This window comes from Hylobates moloch, unplaced genomic scaffold, assembly GCF_009828535.3.
Source record: "Hylobates moloch isolate HMO894 unplaced genomic scaffold, HMol_V3 SCAFFOLD_2, whole genome shotgun sequence".
In the NCBI taxonomy this organism is placed as follows: domain Eukaryota; kingdom Metazoa; phylum Chordata; class Mammalia; order Primates; family Hylobatidae; genus Hylobates; species Hylobates moloch.
Window position 1 is genome coordinate 122480410 of NW_026652277.1, and position 22142 is coordinate 122502551.

The 22142-nt window shown below is 34.4% G+C and overlaps 1 protein-coding gene across 13 annotated transcripts in view; it reads right to left on the reverse strand.

Moving 5' to 3' along the window:
• Nucleotides 1–6597: 6597 nt before the first annotated feature.
• Nucleotides 6598–22142, reverse strand: part of HACE1 (HECT domain and ankyrin repeat containing E3 ubiquitin protein ligase 1) — a 135888-nt gene continuing 120343 nt past the window's right edge. For 8 of the 13 annotated variants that reach the window (XM_058435435.1, XM_032155868.2, XM_058435441.1 and 5 more), the window contains 5 exons: nt 21593–21724; nt 16311–16409; nt 15959–16029; nt 7975–8088; nt 6598–7440 (listed from right to left, as the gene is read on the reverse strand). In XM_058435435.1, coding sequence (XP_058291418.1) covers nt 7338–7440; nt 7975–8088; nt 15959–16029; nt 16311–16409; nt 21593–21724 — 519 coding nt within the window. In that variant the 3' untranslated portion in view covers nt 6598–7337. Of the gene's footprint in view, nt 7441–7974; nt 8089–9120; nt 9175–15958; nt 16030–16310; nt 16410–21592; nt 21725–21983; nt 22105–22142 lie in introns of those variants that run through there. The other 5 variants (XM_058435436.1, XR_009212443.1, XM_058435438.1 and 2 more) reach the window with 5 other exon arrangements.

Sequence of the window (22142 nt, forward strand, 5' to 3'; positions counted from 1 at the left end):
TAAAAGTGTCAAAGCTGGAGTTCAAATCCAGGTAGTCTAGCCCCTCAGTCTGTGCTCCTAGCCATGGTGCTATATTGCCCTCTTTTGTGTTAGACTATTGCAGTCTGAGAAACTGAAGGTGGGTGGCTTGGACAAGGGTAATAAAGGTTGGCTAATTTAAAATATATACTTGTTGAACTAAAAAGTTCAACAAGACTTGGTGATGGGTTGGATGTACTAGATGAGAGGAAGAGAAGATGTCATCATCTCAGTTTTTGGCTGGAGCAATTAAGTGGTACCCATTTGCTGAGACAGGAAAGATTGGAATGGGGTGACAGATGGCAGCTGACCACAAGGAAGCAAGAGCTCCTCTCTGGACATATTTAAAGTTTGAGATTCCTAGAAAAACATCCAAGTGAAGATGTAAAGTAGGCCACTGTATATAGAATCTTGGAATTTGAATACAAAATTATTTTTTCTCTATTCCTAGATATCAGGAAAACAGAAATATTATATAAAGGAATACTGTACACACAGCATTTTAATTACTCCTCCTCACTCCTACAATAAGCCTCTTTCAAGAAGCCAATCTTCTGAGAAAAATGTAGAGCCATCTCCAAATATGATTGCTATATGAACACATAACAGTCTCCAAATCATGAAAACAACCAGGGTATCGAATTCTCAAGGAATGACCAGAAGCTAGAACTGAGCAAGCTATTAATTCACCAATGAAAAATTTGAGAACAATTTAATGAATGACTGCCACGCATTAGCCTTATTTTACTATGGTTATCATTTTTTATCCTTTTATTTGCTCAATCAACAGGTTGATCAACTTACTTGTCTCAATCTAGAGAATAATGTAGCAATTCACTTAAGCCAGGTATCTGAAGCTGCACTGGACACAGAGTTTACATCAAGCCGCCGCGCCAATGTCTCTGTAGCTGGTTTTTTACACCTAAACATATGGTATACTGCACAGTTTTTAAAACTGTTTCAAATATACTTTTCACCTACCCAAGTGAATTTTATTTCCTTTAAGGGTAAATACTGGGTCACAGTCCCTAAACCAGGGTTAAGTACATGGGAGGCATTCAATGGAATTTGTTGATTTGAAAAGTTTTCTGCACTAACGATATGTCCAGCACCCACTCAGGACCACTTTCTCCATTTCAGTCAAACAGACTCGATTCACTCACACAAGTACTACATATACTAATAGTCATTAGATTCTCAGTTTATAGTTTAATGGTTTTGCAACATTAGATGCACAATATATTTTGAAGCACCAAGTATGCTCCAAATTGAACATTTTTATAAAGATAATAAAAGTTAATGACTACCCATGATCTATGATCTGACAATACATCTGTTCTTTCTAATTTTGAGATGATAAAATACCCACACCAGCTTGTTGTGGCACACTGAGAGAGAAGAAATACAGTCCTATTAATCACTCTTAAGTATCAGCTTATTAAGTTATAGTTTCTCAACAGGCTTGTCATACATGACTATTAATACGCTGCAGGTGTTTCTCTAAAAGTCTTTTTATAATGCACTTATGTCATAAAAAGACAGCATGGAATAACAGAAACCCTAGTGGACTAACAATCACAAAGTCTAAGTTTTAAATTCTCATTTGGTTAACAAGTATCCCAGAAACCTTGCACAAGTCACCACCTCTCTGGGTCTCCAATTTTCTCACCTGTAAAATGAAGGCACTAATTATAAATTGAAGAAATAAGTATGTGCCAATTTACACCAGACCAGTAGGCAGGTTACAATAACTCAGTACCTAAGACTTTTACCAAGGACATTCTAACAGATATCTGCTCACATTAAAATAGCTTAAAACAAACCATAACATTGGAATTTCTGTTGCTATTGTTAACCTTAAAAGTGAATTTTGTTGTCTAAGAACTGTGGAAATGCAGGAGAACACAGAAACATGTTTCACATGAAAAAATCTTGACTACTGATACACACTGATGTATCTTAAATTGTGGTAAAAATAACCAAATTTTTATATATTTTTTTTTACAGAGACAGGGTATGTTGCCCAGGCTGGTCTCGAACTCCTGGCCTTCAGCAATCCTCCTGCCTTGGTCTCCCAAAATGCCAGGATTACAGGCGTGAGCCACTGTACCTGGCCTCAAAATTTCATTAATAGCTACGTACCTATTTATAAAGACAACTATTACACACTCTCCAATTGACAAAAGGGTTGCACTCCAAAAGCTTGTAAGTCTAAGTTTTGGAAACACTATAAATGAAGGCTATGTTCCTAGTTCAGCTCACAAGAGCATAAATGACCCTTGACATAGCTGAACTATACAATATATTATAATAGCAAGTGCTCAAGTGCTGAGTCCTGTGAATGGGGCTTGTGTCATAAAGAAGATGAGTTTCCTCCCGTTCTTGGGTAGGAGACTGGAGGTTGGCAATGATTAAAATAATTTAGTTTCATCACACAGCTTTGGCTCCCTTTATAACTTTTTACACTCTGGTAGGGCACTTAGCCCTAACTGTGCTACTTTCCTACCTACCAAAGGGTTCCTCCTTCCAACACCCCTTTCTTGAGCCTTCCAGTAGTAATTCTATGACCACAGAGCAATTGATGGACATTTCAACAAATAACCCAGACAATATTATCCCTCCTAGACTATAAGCAGTTTTTAAGATGCTATCTGTTATTTATAAAAGCAACAATATTAGAAATCTAAATGTTAATTTTAGAGACATGGTCAAGTAAATTATGATGCATCCGTACAACAAAACATTATGCCACCATTCCACAAAATGTTTACAAACAAGCCAGGCACAATAGCATGCAGCTGCAGTCCCAGCCACTAGGAAGGCTGATGTGGGGGGATCGCTTGAGCCCAGGAGTTCGAGTCCAGCCTGGGCAACATATACAGAGAGACCTCCATCTCTAGATAAAGCATTTTTTTAATTAAATAAGTTTTAATGAGATGAAAAATGTTTAAAACAAAATGCTAAGTAAATAAAGAAGATACTACATGCTATATTCTTTATGAACTCAACTGTGTAAAAAATGAATTGCTATAGAAGAAAATATAACACAATTGTTGGGTAGTAGAATTATAATTTATTGCTTTTTACCAGTTCGTACACTAATCTATGTTTTGCAGATGTTCCCATATTAAGTACCCCTTTTGTTATTTAAAAAAGTTAAGGGAGAGAAATGTTCATAAATCTCTAGTTGGTAGAATTATAGAGAGCTAAAAACAGTCCTAATTATCAGGCAACGTGGAAACTACTTTGTGGGCAAGACAGCATTCCTTTTATTTATTTTTTAACTGTTTACAAAGAGTTTAAATAAACTTGTTTTAAATTAAACACATTAAACAAAATCATGAGTTTTGTGATTATGAAAATACTGTTTATCACTAGATAAAATACTGTTTATGGAACTTTATAGATTCAAAAAACCTATTAATGATACTTCTTTTCTGGATTAAAGATAGTGGATGTTTATATATATATGTGTGTGTGTATATATATATGATACATATATATATGTATCATACAGAAAATAACAGGCATATGATTTAGATGTGTGTGTATATATATATATATATATATATATATATCATACAGAAAATAACATAGGCATATGATTTGGAGAAACAGGGAAAAAAAAGTTACGAAGTGCGAGAAGTCCATCCCACTATACAACTCATTCCCAGATATAGCAATAGTCTCTTATTCACCTCCTCAGAAATTTTTGTTGCACATAATCCCATATATATTCTATTTCACATTAGTCATTCTTCTATACACTTTATGTCACTTATACCTTAGAAACATTTACATATCAGTATGTATTGATCCATTTTATTCTTTATATATACTAATTAGTATTCTATTCTATGGTTGTAACACATTATTAGTCAGCCCCCTACTGATAGACACTGAAGTTATTCTGTTTTCCTCTATCATGAACAAGGCTTCAATGAATATTATTAGACAAATATCCTTATATACATGAACAAGTGGATCCCTAAGATATAAATTCTTAGAATTTGTGTGTCAAAGACTATGAGTACATTGAAAAAATCTGGTGGTGCTACCAAATTGCCTTCCAAAGAATCTGTACCAATTTACAATCTAAGGGAACATTTCTGATCAACATAGATTCTTTAAAGCAGACTCCAATGCTTTCAATGGCCAGGAAGATAACATAGAGTAGTGAAGCATGCTGGGCTAAGAAAATGGCGAACTGGTCGGGTGTGGTGGCACAATCCCAGCACTTTGGAGAGGCTGAGGCGGGCGGATCACTTGAGGTCCCTAGGGGTTCAAGACCAACCTGACCAACAAGAGGAAACTCTGTCTTTATTAAAAATACAAAAATTAGTCGGGCGTGATGGTGCATGCCTAAAATCCCAGCTACTCGGGAGGCTGAGGAGCAGAATCACTTGAACCCAGGAGGGGTTTGCAGTGAGCTGAGATCATGCCACTGCACTCCAGCCTGGGCAACAGAGTAAAAAAAAAAAAAAAAAAAAAAGAGGGTAGAAAAAAGAGGCGGCGGGGGGAGAGAGAGAGAGAGGGAGAGAGGAGGAAATGGCAAACTGGAGAAGGCATTTAGTTATTCAAAGCAGCAGCATTTACTCAATTCCAGAGTACTAATAATGCTTTGTAGGAATATGCACCCATGCACCCAATATTGTCAGATTATCTCACTGCTCAAAAGGACCCAAAACTCCTGACTTCCACATGAAATCTTCAGGTTTTGTAAAATGTTGATAACTCATTCAAAATTTTAGAAACAGTATGACAAACAAAACATGTGAGTAGGAATCATCTCCTGGGCCTCCAAATTGTGACCTATCCTTTAAAGCTTGCGTTTCCCCGATACCCAAAAGGCTGCCTGAATAGTAGAGGCTGTGTTCAGCAGATTATTTCCAGGCTAGGATTTCCTTCTATTACATTTTGTTTTGGGGTTAACTCAAAAATGGATTTTATTAACTATGTAGTTAATAACTATCCCCTCAAACTATGTGGATAACTTAATCTACTCTGCCCAGATAGTTTCATTAATCAGTTTTCTATAATACATTCCCTTGCTTTATATTCGAGTGTTTTATTTCTGTTTTCTTCCTTATATGAAACTACTATGTTTTAAGAATTGAGTCATCTTCCTATTAATATAATCTTCTTTTTCCCAAAGGAGAAAATCTAATCATTTTTCTATACTACCTTGCATTCAACATATCCATCTACATATAGAAGAAATTGTGGGAATGGAGTAAATTAGAAAGACGCTACCTCTAAATACTATTCTTAATCTTTGTAAAATCTCTTTATATTAACTACACTCTTATTTTAAAAATGTGAAAAAATAAATCCTGAAATAACCAGATTTATATTTTAAAATATTCAAATTCATGGTTAAAATCCTATTTTATATATATGTATATGGGTATATATATGTACACATATATGTATATGAATATATATACACATATATGTATATGAATGTATATACACACATATATGTATATGAATATATACATATATATACTTTTTTGAGACAAAGTCTCACAGGCTGGAGTGCAGTCACATGATCATGGCTCATTACAGCCTCCACCTCCTGGGCTCAAGCGATCTCGCACCTAGCCTTCCGACCACAGGCACATGCCACCATGCCCAGCTTATTTTTATTTTTTTGTAGAGATGGGGTCTTCCTATGTTGTCTAGGCTGGTCTTGAACTTCTGGGCTTAAGCAATTCTCCCACCTCAGCCTCTCAAAATGCTGAGATTACAGACATAAGCCACCACACTCAGTTATTTAATATTTTATTATCTATCTCTTTTAAATAACTACTTGCAAAAAAACTAATATGACAAAGCCAATGTATTGTATGGTTATAAACAGAAACATATCTGTAAACATTAGTATTATAAGCAGTGTAATATTAAAGGTGGCTATCTATTTGAAAACTCAGAAGGCAGTGACTTCTACAATTAAATTTCAAAAAATCAAAACATAAAACATTATTAGCTTCAGTTACCATAAATAAAGTATCTGAATCTTAATTTTAGAGCTAATGGATAATTCCTAAATTTCATGTAATCTGTTAAGATATATTTTGTTAACATTTAGAAAAGACAAGAGAACAAGAGAACCAAAACCAATGAATTAAAGGAGCTTTATAATTTAGCAAAACTTTCAACTTACATGTCTCTCAAACATTACTGACAAACATAATGACTGCTTATGAGAAAATCTGCATATGTCATTCTACGAACAGTAATGTCATTAATATTCTACTTTTAGTTTCCAAGGGAAGATCCTAAACATTACAACTCCTTCCGTTAGCATTTCTTCGTGTATGCATGTTCCTACTTCCTGTTCAAACATATGCTGTAGCTATTCAAGTACGTCTTTTCAAAATAAAACTGATTAACCACACAAAAATTTAAAAACCCAACACCCAAGTGATATTAGGCACATATCACTTGAACTTGACCTTTTAATGACGAAAAGCAAATTTAAGAAGCAAAAAAATTAACATATTTAAATTATAATTTGTACATCAGATTACTGTTTCAGATGTGTCAGAGCTCACAGATAAAAGTAATGAAAAGAAATGTGGTAAAATACATTTTAATTTTACCTTCATTATAAATTAAAATGAGGCATAACAAAAACATTGAGACCATAATATATACATACGGAAAACTGGCCACTGAAAGATGCAAATAATTCATACAATATAGTGTAAGCTTTAATATATAAATTAGATGTCATTTCATCAACTGTTAGTATCATCAGTCTAAATTTTACAATATATATTAAAATATTAAAATGCTAAAAAAAATTGCAATATAGAATACACTCTGGGAAAATACATATTTGTGGCTTTATAGACAATCTAAATTAATCCATTCTATACAATAGTTTTCTAAAATATAAATGGCACTTTACATGCAAAAGAACACACCAGCTGGTTGACCTCATATATCAGAAATTAGGAGAAAACACCCTTTTAACAAGACAGTTACATAGCAGAGGTGGAATGTAGAATCAGATTTTGCCTTAATACAATCTTGGATAAAATTAATTATGAAAAAGGACAGTCTCTATTACTTTCAGTTAGCATTTTAAAAAATAAAATCTACTGTGATCTTATATTTTCTAATTGTATCACAAACAGAGAAAACATAAAAGGGAAAAGAGAGAAACAGAAAACCTGATGATCCTTTATAAATTGGAAGCATCAGCCCTGCCTATGGGTTGCATTTAGGCTGCTTTTTTGTTGACATTTTCCCAAATTACTTCTGCCATTCTGAATTGTGCATCAGTAGTCAGATGAGTTTTCCAGACTTCATTATGCCATTGTGTAACCATAGCTGCCACAATGTAGTGCCACAAGAAGTCTGTCCTTGAGTATTTCTTTACTTGGGTATTCAGGTAACTTGAGCATGTTGATGCTTTAAAAGAAAAATAAACCACCATTAAACAGGAAATCTAAAAAATTTCTGATTGTTTTGTCTAGCAGTGAAAACACTACTCATAATTAACATAAAATCATCCTCCCAAATTTGCATTCAGATTGAAAAACCCTAAAGTGGTATTTAAAAAGAAGAAAAAATCTGCTGCATTGCAGTTCCTTTCAGCATGCAAATGCAGTGGAAGAAAATACATTCCTTTCAGCTTAAAATAAACAAGCAATAGGGCAATTTAGTTTGAAGTGATGGTGTGTAACTCAGTGCTACTTATGATAGTGTAACTTTAGTGATACTTGAACTATAGTCAATTAAATTGTAGGGAGTTAGGGTTTCCTCATTTTCCCTACCAAAAACGGGGGCACAAAAAACTACATAATTACTTATCAGTGATTCCAAAATCCTGGAGAGAGATCACAGCTGAGGTTTTCCTCTCAATGCAGCAACAGTTAGACCTCTGATCATTCAAAATTAATCAAAACAACATGTAAAGCATTTAAATAAATGAAGTCAACATACCATGTGCTTGAAGTTGGTAAAAGATTTGGAGTATATGGCACAGCAGCGATTGTAAAGTTTTGCAATCCACTTCCACCCATGATATTAGCAAACCCACCATGTGGGACCCTGGAACTAAGAGTTTATATCTTAATACATTGTAATCATGAAAGAAAGATATTTGTGACGGATAAATTTCAAGTTCTAAGTTCGGGTAGGAATATATCCAACTCTAGGACAATGACAACATGACATTTTTTTAGTCTACAAAACTCCAATTCATTACTGTAAGTTGCTTTGTGATTAGTTAGCAAGCTTCCATGGAGACACCCCTCCACATTTCCATAAGCTATACTATGCTTGCAATTGGCCACAGCACATACCTCAATATTGCATTTAGCATTCTACATTTACAATTATTTGCTTTCATGTGGCTCTCTATTGAAGTGGGGCTGATTTGAGGGCCCAAACAAGTCATATTTACATCTATATCCCTGGGGCTAGCAAAATGCCTGGAGTAGACATTCATTAAATGTTTGTTGAATAGATTAATATTTGATTGACCAATTCAAGCAATAAATGCTCTGACATGTAATCCAAATGATTTCCTTGTTTGTGAAAAATATCTAGGCCCTAAAAGTTTGTTTCGTTTTTTATAGTGGAAAAACTGAAAAATTCTTTATGTTCCTCTTTTATTTGATATTCAGAATACCAAATATATTTTTCAAACATCGCCTAACATAATGAGGCCATAGGAAGGCTAACATATAATGCATAACACATCAGTAGAAAATTTAATCTTGGGTACATGGCTGCAGAGGATGTAATTATAACTTCTCAAGTTCTATATACATCGAAAAGAAAATTAATATTTCTTCTAAAGTTTGCCTGTGTATGTACCATGATTAAACTGATACAAAAAAAACATTCTATTGCTTTTAAAATGAGGTGCTGTAGTGCTTTTTGGATAAATTAGAATAATGACAAAGGAACATTTAGTGTATAGATTACTAAATACATACTTGCAAACATCTGAATAAAATTTAAAATACTTCCTTAAAAATATGATTTATAACATAAAGCATAGTTTAGTTCACTTAAAAAAAAAGTTGAACCTCAAATAGCCTAAACAATCTAGAAAAAAAAGAAGAAAGGTGGCAGACTCACATATCCTGATTTCAAAACTTATTACAAAGCTGCGGTAATCAAAACAGTGTGATACTGCCAAGAAAAGAGACATATGAATCAGTAGAACAGAATAGAGGCCAGAAATAACCCCTCACATACATAATGAAATGATTTTCAACTAGAGTGCCAACAACATTCAAAGGGGAAAAGACAGTCTTTTCAATGAAGTGCGTTGGGAAAACTGGATATTCACTACAACAAAAATGAAGTTGGACCCCTACTTCATACTAAGTTACTTAAAAACTAACTCAAAATGGATTGAAGACCTAAATGTAAGAGCTAATACTATAAAACTCTTAGAAGAAAATATAAGACAAAAGCTTCATAATACTGGATTTGGCAATGATTTACTGAACACGACCAAATTGATATCCAGAACATATAAAGAATTCCCATAGCAAAAAAAAAAAAAAAAAAAACAAAAAAAAAGCCCAATTAAAAATGGGCAAAGAATTGAAATAGACATTTCTCCAAAAAAAGATAAACAAATGCCCAATAAGCACATGAAAAGATGCTCAACATCACCATTTACTAGGGAAATGCCAATCAAAACCACTTCACACTCATTAAGATGACTATCAGCAAAAAATCAAAAAAACAAGACAGAAAATCACAAGTATTGGCAAGGATGTGGAGAAATTGCTGCTGGGAATGTAAAATGATGCAGTCTCTGTGGAAAACAGTATGCAGGTTCCTCAACAAAATTAACAGAATTACAATACAGAATTATCATATGATCAGGCAATTCCACTTCTGGGTATATATCCAAAAGAACCGAAAGCACGGACTCAAGGAAGTATCTGCGCATCCAGCAGCATTATTCAAAATAGCCAAATGGTAAAAGCAACCCAAGTGTCCATCAATAGATGGCTGGATAAGCAAAGTGTGGTGTATATATACAAGGGAGTATTATTTAGCCTTAAAAAGGAAGGGAATTTTGATATGTGCTACAAAATGGATGAATCTAGAAGACCTTATGCTAAGTGAAATAAAGCAATCACAAAAGGACAAATATTGTATGATTCCACTTATATGAAGTTCTTAGAGTAGTCAAATTCGTAAACATAAAATAGGTGGTTGTTAGAGGCAGGTCGGAAAGGAGGATGGGGAGTTAATGTTTAACGAGTACAGTTTCAGCTGGGAAAGATGAAAAAATTCAGGAGATGGATGGTGGTGATAGTCACACATTAATGCGAATGCACTTAATGCCACAAAAGTGTACACTTAAAAAATTGTTTAAATGATAAATTTTATGATATGCATTTACACACACATACACACAAACGGTCGAAAATATGCACCAGGATTGTCAATTTGAAATCACTGATATGTACATGATGCACATCCACAGGGAAAAACCATTTAACAATCCAATATGAAAGAATCCCTAAAAACAGCAATTTTCTATCTAGGAAGTCGTCTGGTTTGGTTTACTGATGAAATTCTTCAGCTTACTTTAGTAAACCAAGGCAATATTAAGAGTATGCCCGAATCTTGCTTACAAGACGCTAATGCATAAACAATTCCTACTAACAGCAAGAGAATATATACAGAAGACCTGGCTATATCTCTTTTTAAGTTGAAATAAAATTCAACATTAGTTAATTTATAGATTTAACTTTTGCCTAAAAAATTAACAAGGTGACCAAACATAAAAAGGGATAAAAATCAAGCCGTTCTGAATTTCCTATGATGTCGAATTTCAAATTAAATGTAACTATTTTATCAAGGCAAGATGAGAAAATAAATGTTGACATTGATTTTTATACAAATTATAGCACAGTATTTCAATATCAATATGATCAATCTAATGTCCTCCACACAAGTACATTTTGAACAGTAAGTTAAAAATTCAGAAGATCCTCTAGTTTTAACATCTTAATTAAAATTATTCTATAAGCTGATAAACCATTCCTGAAACCTTATTCCCTTTCCTACACTATGAATAAATACGGCTGGCCCCATACTTATATAATCAGATCTGATCATGTTAAGATCATAATTCATCAGGCATAAGTATATATGAGAAAAATAAATAAAAGTCTTTGGCTGAATATTATGACACTTACATTATACAGTATAAAATTACAGTAAACAAAAATGGCATATTTCTATTTTATTTAAAAAGTAATTGGCCGGGCACGGTGGCTCACGCCTGTAATCCCAGCACTTTGGGAGGTCGAGGCTGGTGGATCACTTGAGATCAGTAGAGACCAGACCGGCCAACATGGTGAAACCCCGTCTCTACTAAAAATACAAAAATTAGCCAGGCGAAGTGATGTGTGCACCTGTAATTGGAGGCTAAGGAAGGAGAATCGCTTGAACCCAGAAGGTGGAAGTTGCAGTGAACTGAGATCAACCACTGCACTCCAGCCTGGGCAATAGAGCAAGACTTCATCTCAAAAAAAAAAAAAAAGAAAGAAATCAGCCGGACACAGTGATTCGCACCTGTAATCCCAGCACTTTGGGAGGCCGAGGCAGGTGGATCACTAGAGGTCAGGAGATCAAGACTACCCTGGCCAACATGGTGAAACTCCATCTCTACTAAAAATACAAAATTAGCTGGGTGTCGTGGTAGGCGCCTGTAATCCCAGCGACTCGGGAGGGCTGAGGCAGGAGAATCACTTGAACCTGGGAGGCGGGGGTTGCAGTGAGCCGAGATTGTGCCACAGCACTCCAGCCTGGGAAACACAGCAAGACTCTTTCTCAAAAGAAAAAAAAAAAGAAATCATCAAGTCTGATTCTTAAGGGATAATGAAACAGTAAAACATTTAAGATAGCCTTGGCTGGGCGCGGTGGCTCACGCTTGTAATCCCAGCACTTTGGGAGGCCGAGGCGGGTGGATCACGAGGTCAGGAGATCGAGACCATGGTGAAACCCCGTCTCTACTAAAAATACAAAAAATTAGCCGGGCGTGGTGGCGGGCGCCTGTAGTCCCAGCTACTCGGAGAGGCTGAGGCAGGAGAATGGCGTGAACCCGGGAGGCGGAGCTTGCAGGGAGCCGAGATTGCCCCACTGCACCCCAGCCTGGGGGACAGAGCGAAACCCCGTCTCAAAAAAAAAAAAAAAAAAAAGATAGCCTTATAGAGCAACAAAATATTAATGTCAATACTATAAAAATATTCAAAAATCACTTTTTGTATTAATTCTTGGTTCAACAATTGGAACACATTTGATTTTTCAGTAAGGTTGCACTAAATTATACTACAGACCTGTAGAAAGATACTTCAGTATCTAAATATAAACTAATACAGAATCAGAATTTTCCAAAAATTAAAAAAGAAAAAAAAATTATACTTTTGGTTTTGAACAAGTACTATACCTATACTAATGACTGGGAGTTCGAGGTAAAATTTAAGATTTTAAAAAGCTTAAAACTTTCTCAGTTTGAACTCAAAATATAGAGCTCTAATTACACTCAATGTTGAAAGGTGGATTCTTCAGTCCAAGGGCGAGGCTAGCTCTGTGTTGTCAGCTTCCTTGGCTTCTACTCTTCACCCACATCTTTCAACTCCATTCAAGTGTGGATTTGCCACACTTCATAACTAAATAATAAATAGCACACCTGTTTTCGGCATTGCTAACAATGACTGTACTATTTAAAGTGGAGAAGCCCTGTATATTACTAATTCTAGTGTTTTACCTTATAGGAGCAGCCACCTAAGAGACAACTTAGTACTAAAAAACTTGAATAACTGATTTCTGCATCTTAAAGACTCATACTGACAAATCATGGGGAAAATATAATAATTCACTAGATGGTGTTGAAGTATAAACCATTTAGAAAAATATACTTGACAACATAAACCAAAATAAGGTCCAAATGGTTTAAAAATCGGAATGTAAAAACAGAAATTATAAAAACTTACATTAAAAAATTTATATAAACATATATATAAAATCTTAAGAGTAGGGAAGCATTTACAAAAACCACAAAGGAAAGTAATGATAATCAATTTGGCAATATGGTAATTTAAAACTTTCAAGTTATAAATTTAAATTACATGGAAATCTCTATATTTAACTTTGATAAACCAAGAAAACTATTTGCAGAGTTAATACCCCTAATATATAAACAACACTTAAAACTGAATTTTTAAAAATGATTGTGGAATACCAAAGAATAAAGACAGGTAATTCATACCACACACACAAAACTATATAAAATAAATTATATGAAAGTAAAAATGGGCCAGGGGCAGTGGCGCACGCCTACATGTAATCCCAGCATTTTGGGAGGCCGAGGCAGGCAGATCACGAGGTCAGGAGATCGAGACCATCCTGGCTAACAAGGTGAAAGCCCGTCTCTACTAAAAATACAAAAATTAGCTGTGCATGGTGGCGGGCGCCTATAGTCCCAGCTACTTGGGAGGCTGAGGCAGGAGAACGGCGTGAACCCAGGAAGCGGAGCTTACAGTGAGCTGAGATCAAGCCACTGCACTCCAGCCTGGGCAACAGAGCGAGACTCCGTCTCAAAAAAAAAAAAGTAAAAATGACTATACCCTGTGCTGATAAAAGGAGTACGTTCTCTCATTCTCTACTGACATCAATACCCTTCTAGAAGATAAATGAATATGTATCAAGATTATAAAAATTTATATATTCTCATACACAAAAATTGCCTTTCTAAGAATTTATCCTCTATAATCAGACTGTCCCACAAGGATAGAAGCACAAAAATTCCTTATTTGTACAGTATTATTCATAAATAGGAAAATTTAGCAATAAAGAATCAATTAAAGGAAGTCCCTAAAAATAAAACTAGACAGCCATTAAAAATTACATAGATCTACAAATTGAACAATTTAGTAACATACTGCTAAATTCAAAAAGTTATAAAATAACAATGGTTTTAAAAGTAAAAATTATATATGTGTTAAAAATTCTTGAAGAATAACAAAAATGTTATCAGTGATTATTTTTAGGAATACAGATTGGAAGTGGTTTTGTTCCTCCTATCTGAATTGTCAAATTATCAACTTTCTTACATAAAAAATATAATTATTTTTCATCCTTTTTATTAAGTTATTCAAGCCTGTGAGTATTTCTTGGCATTCAGAGGCAAAAAACAAAAACAAAAAAACAAGTTTTTCTTTTATATTTTTAGTCTATAACCTGTTAATTGTTATGTCTTATTTATTTATTACTTATTATTATTATTATTATTATTTTTTGAGACAGGGTCTCACAGTGTCACCCCAGCTAGAGTGCAGTGGCACAATCTCGGCTCACTGCAATCTCCACCTCCCAGGCTCAAGTGATCCTCCCACCTCAGACTCCTGAGTAGCTGGGACCACAGGCGTGCGCCATCATGCCCAGATAATTTTTGTATTTTTGTAGAGACAGGGTTTCACCATGTTGCCCAGGCTGGTCCCAAACTCCTGAGCTCAAGTGATCTGCCCACCTCAGCCTCTCAAAGTGCTAGGATTACAGGCACTACTATAAATGTCTTATCTTTAATACCAAAACAAATCTTTAATACCTAAAACAGTGGAAAGGGTGGTAACTTATTGACAATTCAGAGTAATAATTCCTCGTTTTAGTTATCTCTAAGCCATAAAAACAATATATTAAATTATTTCCATATTATCATAAAAATACTGCTTACTTGCCAGTAACAAACTGCAAGAGAAGTACTGTGCCCAGCCTATTTATTTATTCTTTAAAATTAGATTTATAGTGTGACTCCAACTATTTTTCTAACTACACAGTAAAAAGACTACAAAAATTAAGCAAAATGTTAACTGTATATATCTCTGAATATGGGATCACTTAACATTAAGGATTTTAATTTTCTTCTATTTTCTCCATTTTCCAAATTTACTACAATGATTAAACACTACTTTTAAAATAAAAAAACATGGTTTTTAAAAATTATAGGCCGGGCACGGTGGCTCACACCTGTAATCCTAGCACTTTGGAAACTTGATTACCAGGCGGAGGTGAGTGAGCCAAGTCGACCACTGCACTCCCTGGGGACAAATGAGATCTGCCTCAATATGTATGTATTTTATATAGATATATATTCACAATTATGCTTTTTAAATATGCAGGAAAAACATAGAAGTAAATATATTAAATTGTTTATAGTGGTTATGGCTGATGGGCTATGGTTTTTCTTATTCTAATTTTCTATTTTCTAACTTTCCTAGGAGAAATATGTACATTTATAACGAAAAAACCGAACTACATTTTCATAAATAGAAGATAAAATTCTGTTATCCAAAATGAAAATTAGACTTTTTTTTTTACATCTTTCAGAAACACAAGCTAAAAGACGGTTAAATCATCTAGTTTTCTAATATCTATTATATTTAACTGGTTCCAAAAGTGAACTTTTCAGAGAAGTGTGGTACCACGAATTACTTTTTAGGCCATGAATCTTGACACTTTAAAGTTTACTTTGAATTATAGAAAAACTGTTGTGTATGGGTAATATAGAGTATGCATATGACTTAACCAGGACAAACTGAATTGCCATACTATTAAACCAAACCAGCAATATACAAATATTAAAAATTTGGCTACTGTCACTGACCTACCTGCAGAGCGAAAAGATTTCCAAATTATAAAGTACAATATACTGATAATCCTGATTGGAGATGCTTTTGAATATATTAAATAAACATGATTGCTCACTACTATAAATGTCTTATCTTTGATACCAAAATAAATCTTTCTTTAATACCTAAAACAGTGGAAAGGGTGGTAAGTTACTGACAATTCACAGTAATAATTCCTCATTTTAGTTATCTCTAAGCCATTAAAAGCAGAATACATTAAATTATTTCCATATTATCATAAAAATACTGCTTACCTGCCAGTAACAAACTGTAAGAGAAGAACTCTCTCCTCTTGAGTAATGTCTTCTACAACTTCCCAGAACCACTAACAACAACAAAAAAAAACTTAGCTCATATTTCAGAGCAATTGTAGACTTCTCAATACCAGAGAAATATGCAATATTCATAAAGCACATTTTATTCTGTGAAACTTGTTTACCAAAAATGATTTCATGCAAAGCTTTCATATGCACTATTCCCACAAGAATAATTTGGGGAAACACTTTACTTTGTTAATTAATGTAAGTTTTCATCCAACAGTGCTGAAAAGCTTACAAAATTAAACGGCAAAACTTAACTTCATTCTAAGCTCTAGAGAAATTTTACCTGAATAACTGGATCTTCTCTTTCATAGCCACTTGTGTATTCTGTATTTTTTATCCAATCACTCACATCAATTTCTGGCATGCCAGAAAGCAGTAGCTCCTTGGGGGAAGAAAAATATTTCAATAATTTTCTCTAGGGAAAAAAGTTATTACATTTAAGTGGTAAATTTGCCTTAATTAGAAACTAATCCCACGTAAAACTGATATATTTTTGTGACAGTTCCTGCATGTCATCAATAACAAGCATTACATGAGACAGAATCCTTGATGCTGATAATCTCAAATATTATAAGATGTGGAGATGTTTCCACATTGATACAATTTCATTAAAACATACGAGATTATAGTTTACATGTTTATATCTGAACATATGCAACAACAGTTTATATGTGCAAAAGTTTTATGAACATTATCTTTGGTTTACTTTATATTTTTACAATTCTTTGCAATTTTGTTAACTTCTGTAAGGAGACAGTATTCTCAACATAAAGGTGACAACAAAGACCTGAATAAATACTTGACTAAACAAGGGGAAAGTCATTAAGAAATCCTTATCATGAGGAAAAAGGAGGTAATATGAAAATAGTTACGATTTTTAAAAAAGATTTGGGCCTTTTAGGAATTCAACTCTGGAAAAATTTGGATCTTTTAAGGTCAATTTTCTCCAAAGTCAAAAAAAATGCAATTTTCCTAATGACTTGATAAGTTTCTTTTATCCAGGAAGATCATCAAAGACACAAAATCTCAATCATACAAGTAAAAATGAAATTAAGAATGGCAAAGTATTTACCTTTTTGTTTTCCAAGGGAAAAGAGGACATGAAAAGAGCTTGTCCACTTCTCTGAATTAGTCCATATTTCACAGTTAGAGATGCTTACACAGTCAGGGGAGGCAATGATTGGCCTACACTTTACACTGATGAGCCAGAACATCAGGATTTCTTTTTTTTTTTTTTTTTTTTTTTTTTGAGATGGAGTCTGGCTCTGTCACCCAGGCTGGAGTGCAGTGGCGTGGCTCACTGCAAGCTCCGCCTCCTGGGTTCACGCCATTCTCCCACCTCAGCCTCCCAAGTAGCTGAGACTATAGGCGCCCGCCACCATGCCTGGCTAATTTTTTTGTAGTTTTAGTAGAGACGAGGTTTCACCATGTTAGCCAGGATGGTCTCAATCTCCTGACCTTGTGATCCACCCACCTCAGCCTCCAAAAGTGCTGGGATTACAGGCGTAAGCCACCACGCCTGGCCAGGATTTCTTATTACAGGGATGTAGATACCCTGTGATTCAAAATCATGTCTCCTATAGTAAACTGCTCATAACATATACCTGACCTTGTACCTTAAATAAGATTGATATAAGGCAACATCTGAGAACTCTTGAGGGTTTCCGAGATCTACTAATTTTCTTCATATATTTCAACCAAACAACATACCAAAACAGATTATACACAAAAGCAGTTATAAGGGCCCGTTTGTCCTCTATTAAGCTAGACATTAAAGAAATTTGCAAAACTGTTAAACAGTACCAGTCTTCCCACTGTTTCTGTTTTGTTCTGGAAAATGCAATTTTAGTTTTTCAGCTGTTCTCTATGTTAATATAATAATGGATTATTTTATGTGAATAAAATATTTTACATTTCTGTTTTAATTTCAAGTACAGTAAATATCCATTGACATAACCCACATAAACAAAAACTCTTTTGTTGTAAGGGGTCCTAAGACCAAAAAGTTTTAGAACTGCTAGTTAGTATAGGGTATGTTTTAGTCCTAGTCACAGTGTTATAGAATCCTTTTCCTAGATGAAGACAGTCTAGTCTACATTGACCACCCCCAAATACATTCTCTAGCTTCCTTTGCACTGCAGACTGGCTGCTTTGCCTGCTGGCTGCCTTGCCAGCTGGCTTCAGATTGGGTTTGCAGCCTGGGAAACACAGGCAGTTAGTCTGGAGGTGAGGGTACTCTCTGCTCCCCACTGCTTCAGCACTTCTTTGCAGTAGCTATGGCTCCTCAAATATGGCTACCATCAGGCGGCCCCTCCTTGGTGATTCAAGCTCCCACAGGGCTCTTCACAGTATTCCTCTACCTGTCTCTTCAGTCCTAGGGATGATAAAGGCTTTCCCTGTTGCCAGTCTGTGGATGTCTCACTAGACATTGTTTATTCTTAACACCGCCCATACCTCTGTAATACTCCCTTTGTTAAAGTTTCGATATTTGAACCATCTGGAGAAATTCTGTTCCCTGGCAGGACTCTGATATAGGTTTGCTAAAAGGGAGTGGGACAGGCTTTACGCATGTCTTACAATTCATGAGTTTAATCCTTTTCCCTTCTAGGCTGAAGATAAGCTTTCAATAATATTAAGTATGCTTTCATTATTCATAATTATAAATAAAAATGACTAACATTATATTCTCTCAAGAAATTTGAAGCACTTCATGAATATCACATTAATTGTTACTTTTTTGAAGAAGAAGAAGAAAAAGAAAGGATCTTTATTATCCCATCTGGTTACTAAATTGACCAAAAACAAACAGATGAAATGAGAATTCCAGAATAAAATGTACATATTAAGAAAAATATTTTAAGTCCCAATCAATTTTTTTAATACAACAAAATAATTGAATTCATCTGTTGGAATTATGTGTAAGGTATATAACTCATACTAATAGTTAGAAACTGAATCATGCAAGTATTCAGAGCCATCAGCTTACCTAGCATCACACGATTCAGTGTTTTTATATTCTGGTTCTATCATGGATAAATTCACAAGCAGCACAGTACGGAAGAACAGTCCATAGTCATCTCTTGACTTAGGATTGCCTTCTGTCTACAATGGATGACTATACCTCCAGTTCAGTACACTGGAGCTACTCGATACCTTCTCCTCACTAAAACTCTAGAATTTAACCTGAATCCTTTAACTCAGATGCACATCTAGCTTAGACGTTTGCACCAAATTTTTTAAAAGTTTCCTTTCTCACTGCAGCACAGCCCTCCCCTATGAAAGACACAAAGTCACACAAAAAGTTCTAAAGCCAAGTCCCTCTGATTACTCATGCCACCAAGAAGCAGACTGGCAACAGTGATGGGATCTGGGGTCAGGGAACATGGGTTCATAGCCTACCACTAACACATGCTCTATGACCATGAACAAGTTCCATATCTTCTTTGGCCTAGTTTTCTCATCTGTAAAATGGGGACAATAGTACTCACCTCAAGAGATTTTTCGTGAGCGTTTTTAAAATTAATACATATAAAATACCTGGCAAATACTAAATGCTTAATAATTATTATTATCACTGTATAAATCAAGACCATGCCTACAATCTTGCTCTTCCCAAATGTGAATCAGCTCAACTTAGTAAAGCCAGAGTCCAAGACAAACTAGGAACCTGATCTAAATTTTAATGTAAGAGTCACAATTAAAAACTTACCAGTAACAGACCTAAATGTGAAAGATAAAGGAATAAAGCTTTTAAAAGAACACACAGAAAAATATCTTCACAGCCTTGGAGTAAGAAACAGTTTCTTAAACAGGACACAAAAAGCTTCTTCCATCAAAAAACAAAACAAAACAAAAAAAAAAAACTGATAAACTGAACTATGTTAAACCCCAAAACTTTTATTCAGTGAAAAGACCTGAGTAGAAAATATTCGTAATACATATATCTGATAAAAGACTCTTATAAAAGAATAAAGAGTCCTACAAATCAGTAAAAAGAAAAAAAAAAAAACACAATAGAAAAGTGGACAAATTACTTAAATAGACACTTCAAAAACAGTACACAAATGGCCATAATCATAAAAGGTGTGTAACTTAATTAGCTATCAGGTAAATACAAATCAAAATCTCAAGGAAAGACCACTACTGAATTACCAGAATGGAAATGAAAAAGACGGAAAATTATCAAATGCTAGTGAGAATGCAGAACACTCAGAACTCTCACACCTCCTAATGGGAGTGTAAACTGATATATCACTTGGGAAACTATGTGCTCGTATCTACTGAAATGGGGTACATGCACAGCCTATGTCCCAGCAATTCCACTCCAAGGCATATAACCTACAGGATGCATACTTATGTTTTCCTAAAGGTTTGTAGCAGCAGTACTTGAAACAGCCTGAAACTGAAAAGTACCCACTAAATGTTCCAAGCACAGTACAAGAAAAGCCATATTTCAGTCAGATCTAATAATATAATAGCTCGAATAGTCCTCCATTTTTAAATGCTGAAAATCACTTCAGTTGTTACATAAAAACTAGACAAATCTATGCTAACTGAAGCCATTAACTGTACAGCTTAAAAACAATCAAAAAAACCTCAAAACTTACATTTAATGAAACTAAATCACAATGGACCTCAAAATTAATTAGCAAATTTTGTTCACTACTAAGATATACTATGAATGATAAATTAAAAATACTGATATATATGTAAAATTAACGGTATATATCAGTATCTGTATCCACATACTAAAATGAAAGGCATGGGGTAAAACTAATTTTCTGAAACAGAATAAAAACTAAATAAAACATTTCCACTAATCTAGAACTTACTATTCCAAATTATATATTTTTAGATAAGCAGCAGCTATATGCTATTTAAAATACTGTGCTTTATTAAGATTCAGACAACTCAAAGAGTTTAAAAATAATTCTCCAAATTACCAAAACTAAAGAGAAAAAGAAAATGGAGAAAAATGCAGACATAAATCATATAAAATTAGAAATTCTGTTGGATCACAATACAATAAAGGCAAATTAAAGTAACAAAACAAAACATTCATTAGGGACTAGAAGATGGCAAAGACGATGGACTCCATAGGTTTGAAATACAGAATTATAAAATTATATATATAGCAATATAAGGAACTGGAGAAGACAATACTATACAATAAGAAAAACCTTAATTCTTTTTAAAAGTTAAGACGTTAGTATCAGTGCCCTTTACGTCACGTGGTCAAATAAAAAATTCAGAAATAATGTAGAGTACTGCGCATATAAGAAGACCGGCCTTCAACATCTCCCATATAGAAGAAACAGGAATATATTCCATTTTAGTTTGTCACCACCTCACCTCACTTCACATTAAGGCGTTGCTTATCTGGTTATTAAGCTTAAGAGACGTGCATCCATAAATTTTATATCATATCTCTAAAAATGGACATTAAACCATTTTGTCTCATTTATACATTATTTCATTCATTATAGTACTCCACAATTATTTCTGAATTACATGAACGAGAGTTTTGTGTTGTGTTACAACATAAGAACTGATGTTTTTCCTTACCAGTTCATATTCATCAAAAAGCTGTATGAGGGAGGGTGGAATGAACATATGAAAGCCCTGTAAAAAAGCATTGATCTGAGGCTGAATGGCTCTTGTCATTCGAAGTTCAGTAACAAGCTGGACGTACTCCGCCTATTGAAAAAGAAGTTTTCGTAATGACTTTTTAAAAACTTTTTACATACTTAATTTAATTATTTCTTATTTAAGAGGTAAAGGTTTAAAATAAAATTGACACCAACACTCATACATCTCAGCAAATCAGCAAGCCACCATTCACTAAGCTGTTCAGGAAAAAATTCCAGGGAATCAATCAACCATCCATGACTTCTCTCACACCCTATTTCAGCTGATACTATCAGATCTACCTTTAAAAAAATATTCTCAATCTTACCTTGTCTCACTACCTCCATTTCAGCACCCCAGTCCAAGCTATCGTCACTTCTCATCTGGATTACTGCAACATCTGGTGTCCCTGTTTCCATTTTTGCCCCTGTACTGATGCTTCTCCACACCTTAGCCAGAGTGATTTTAAAACATATACATGTATATA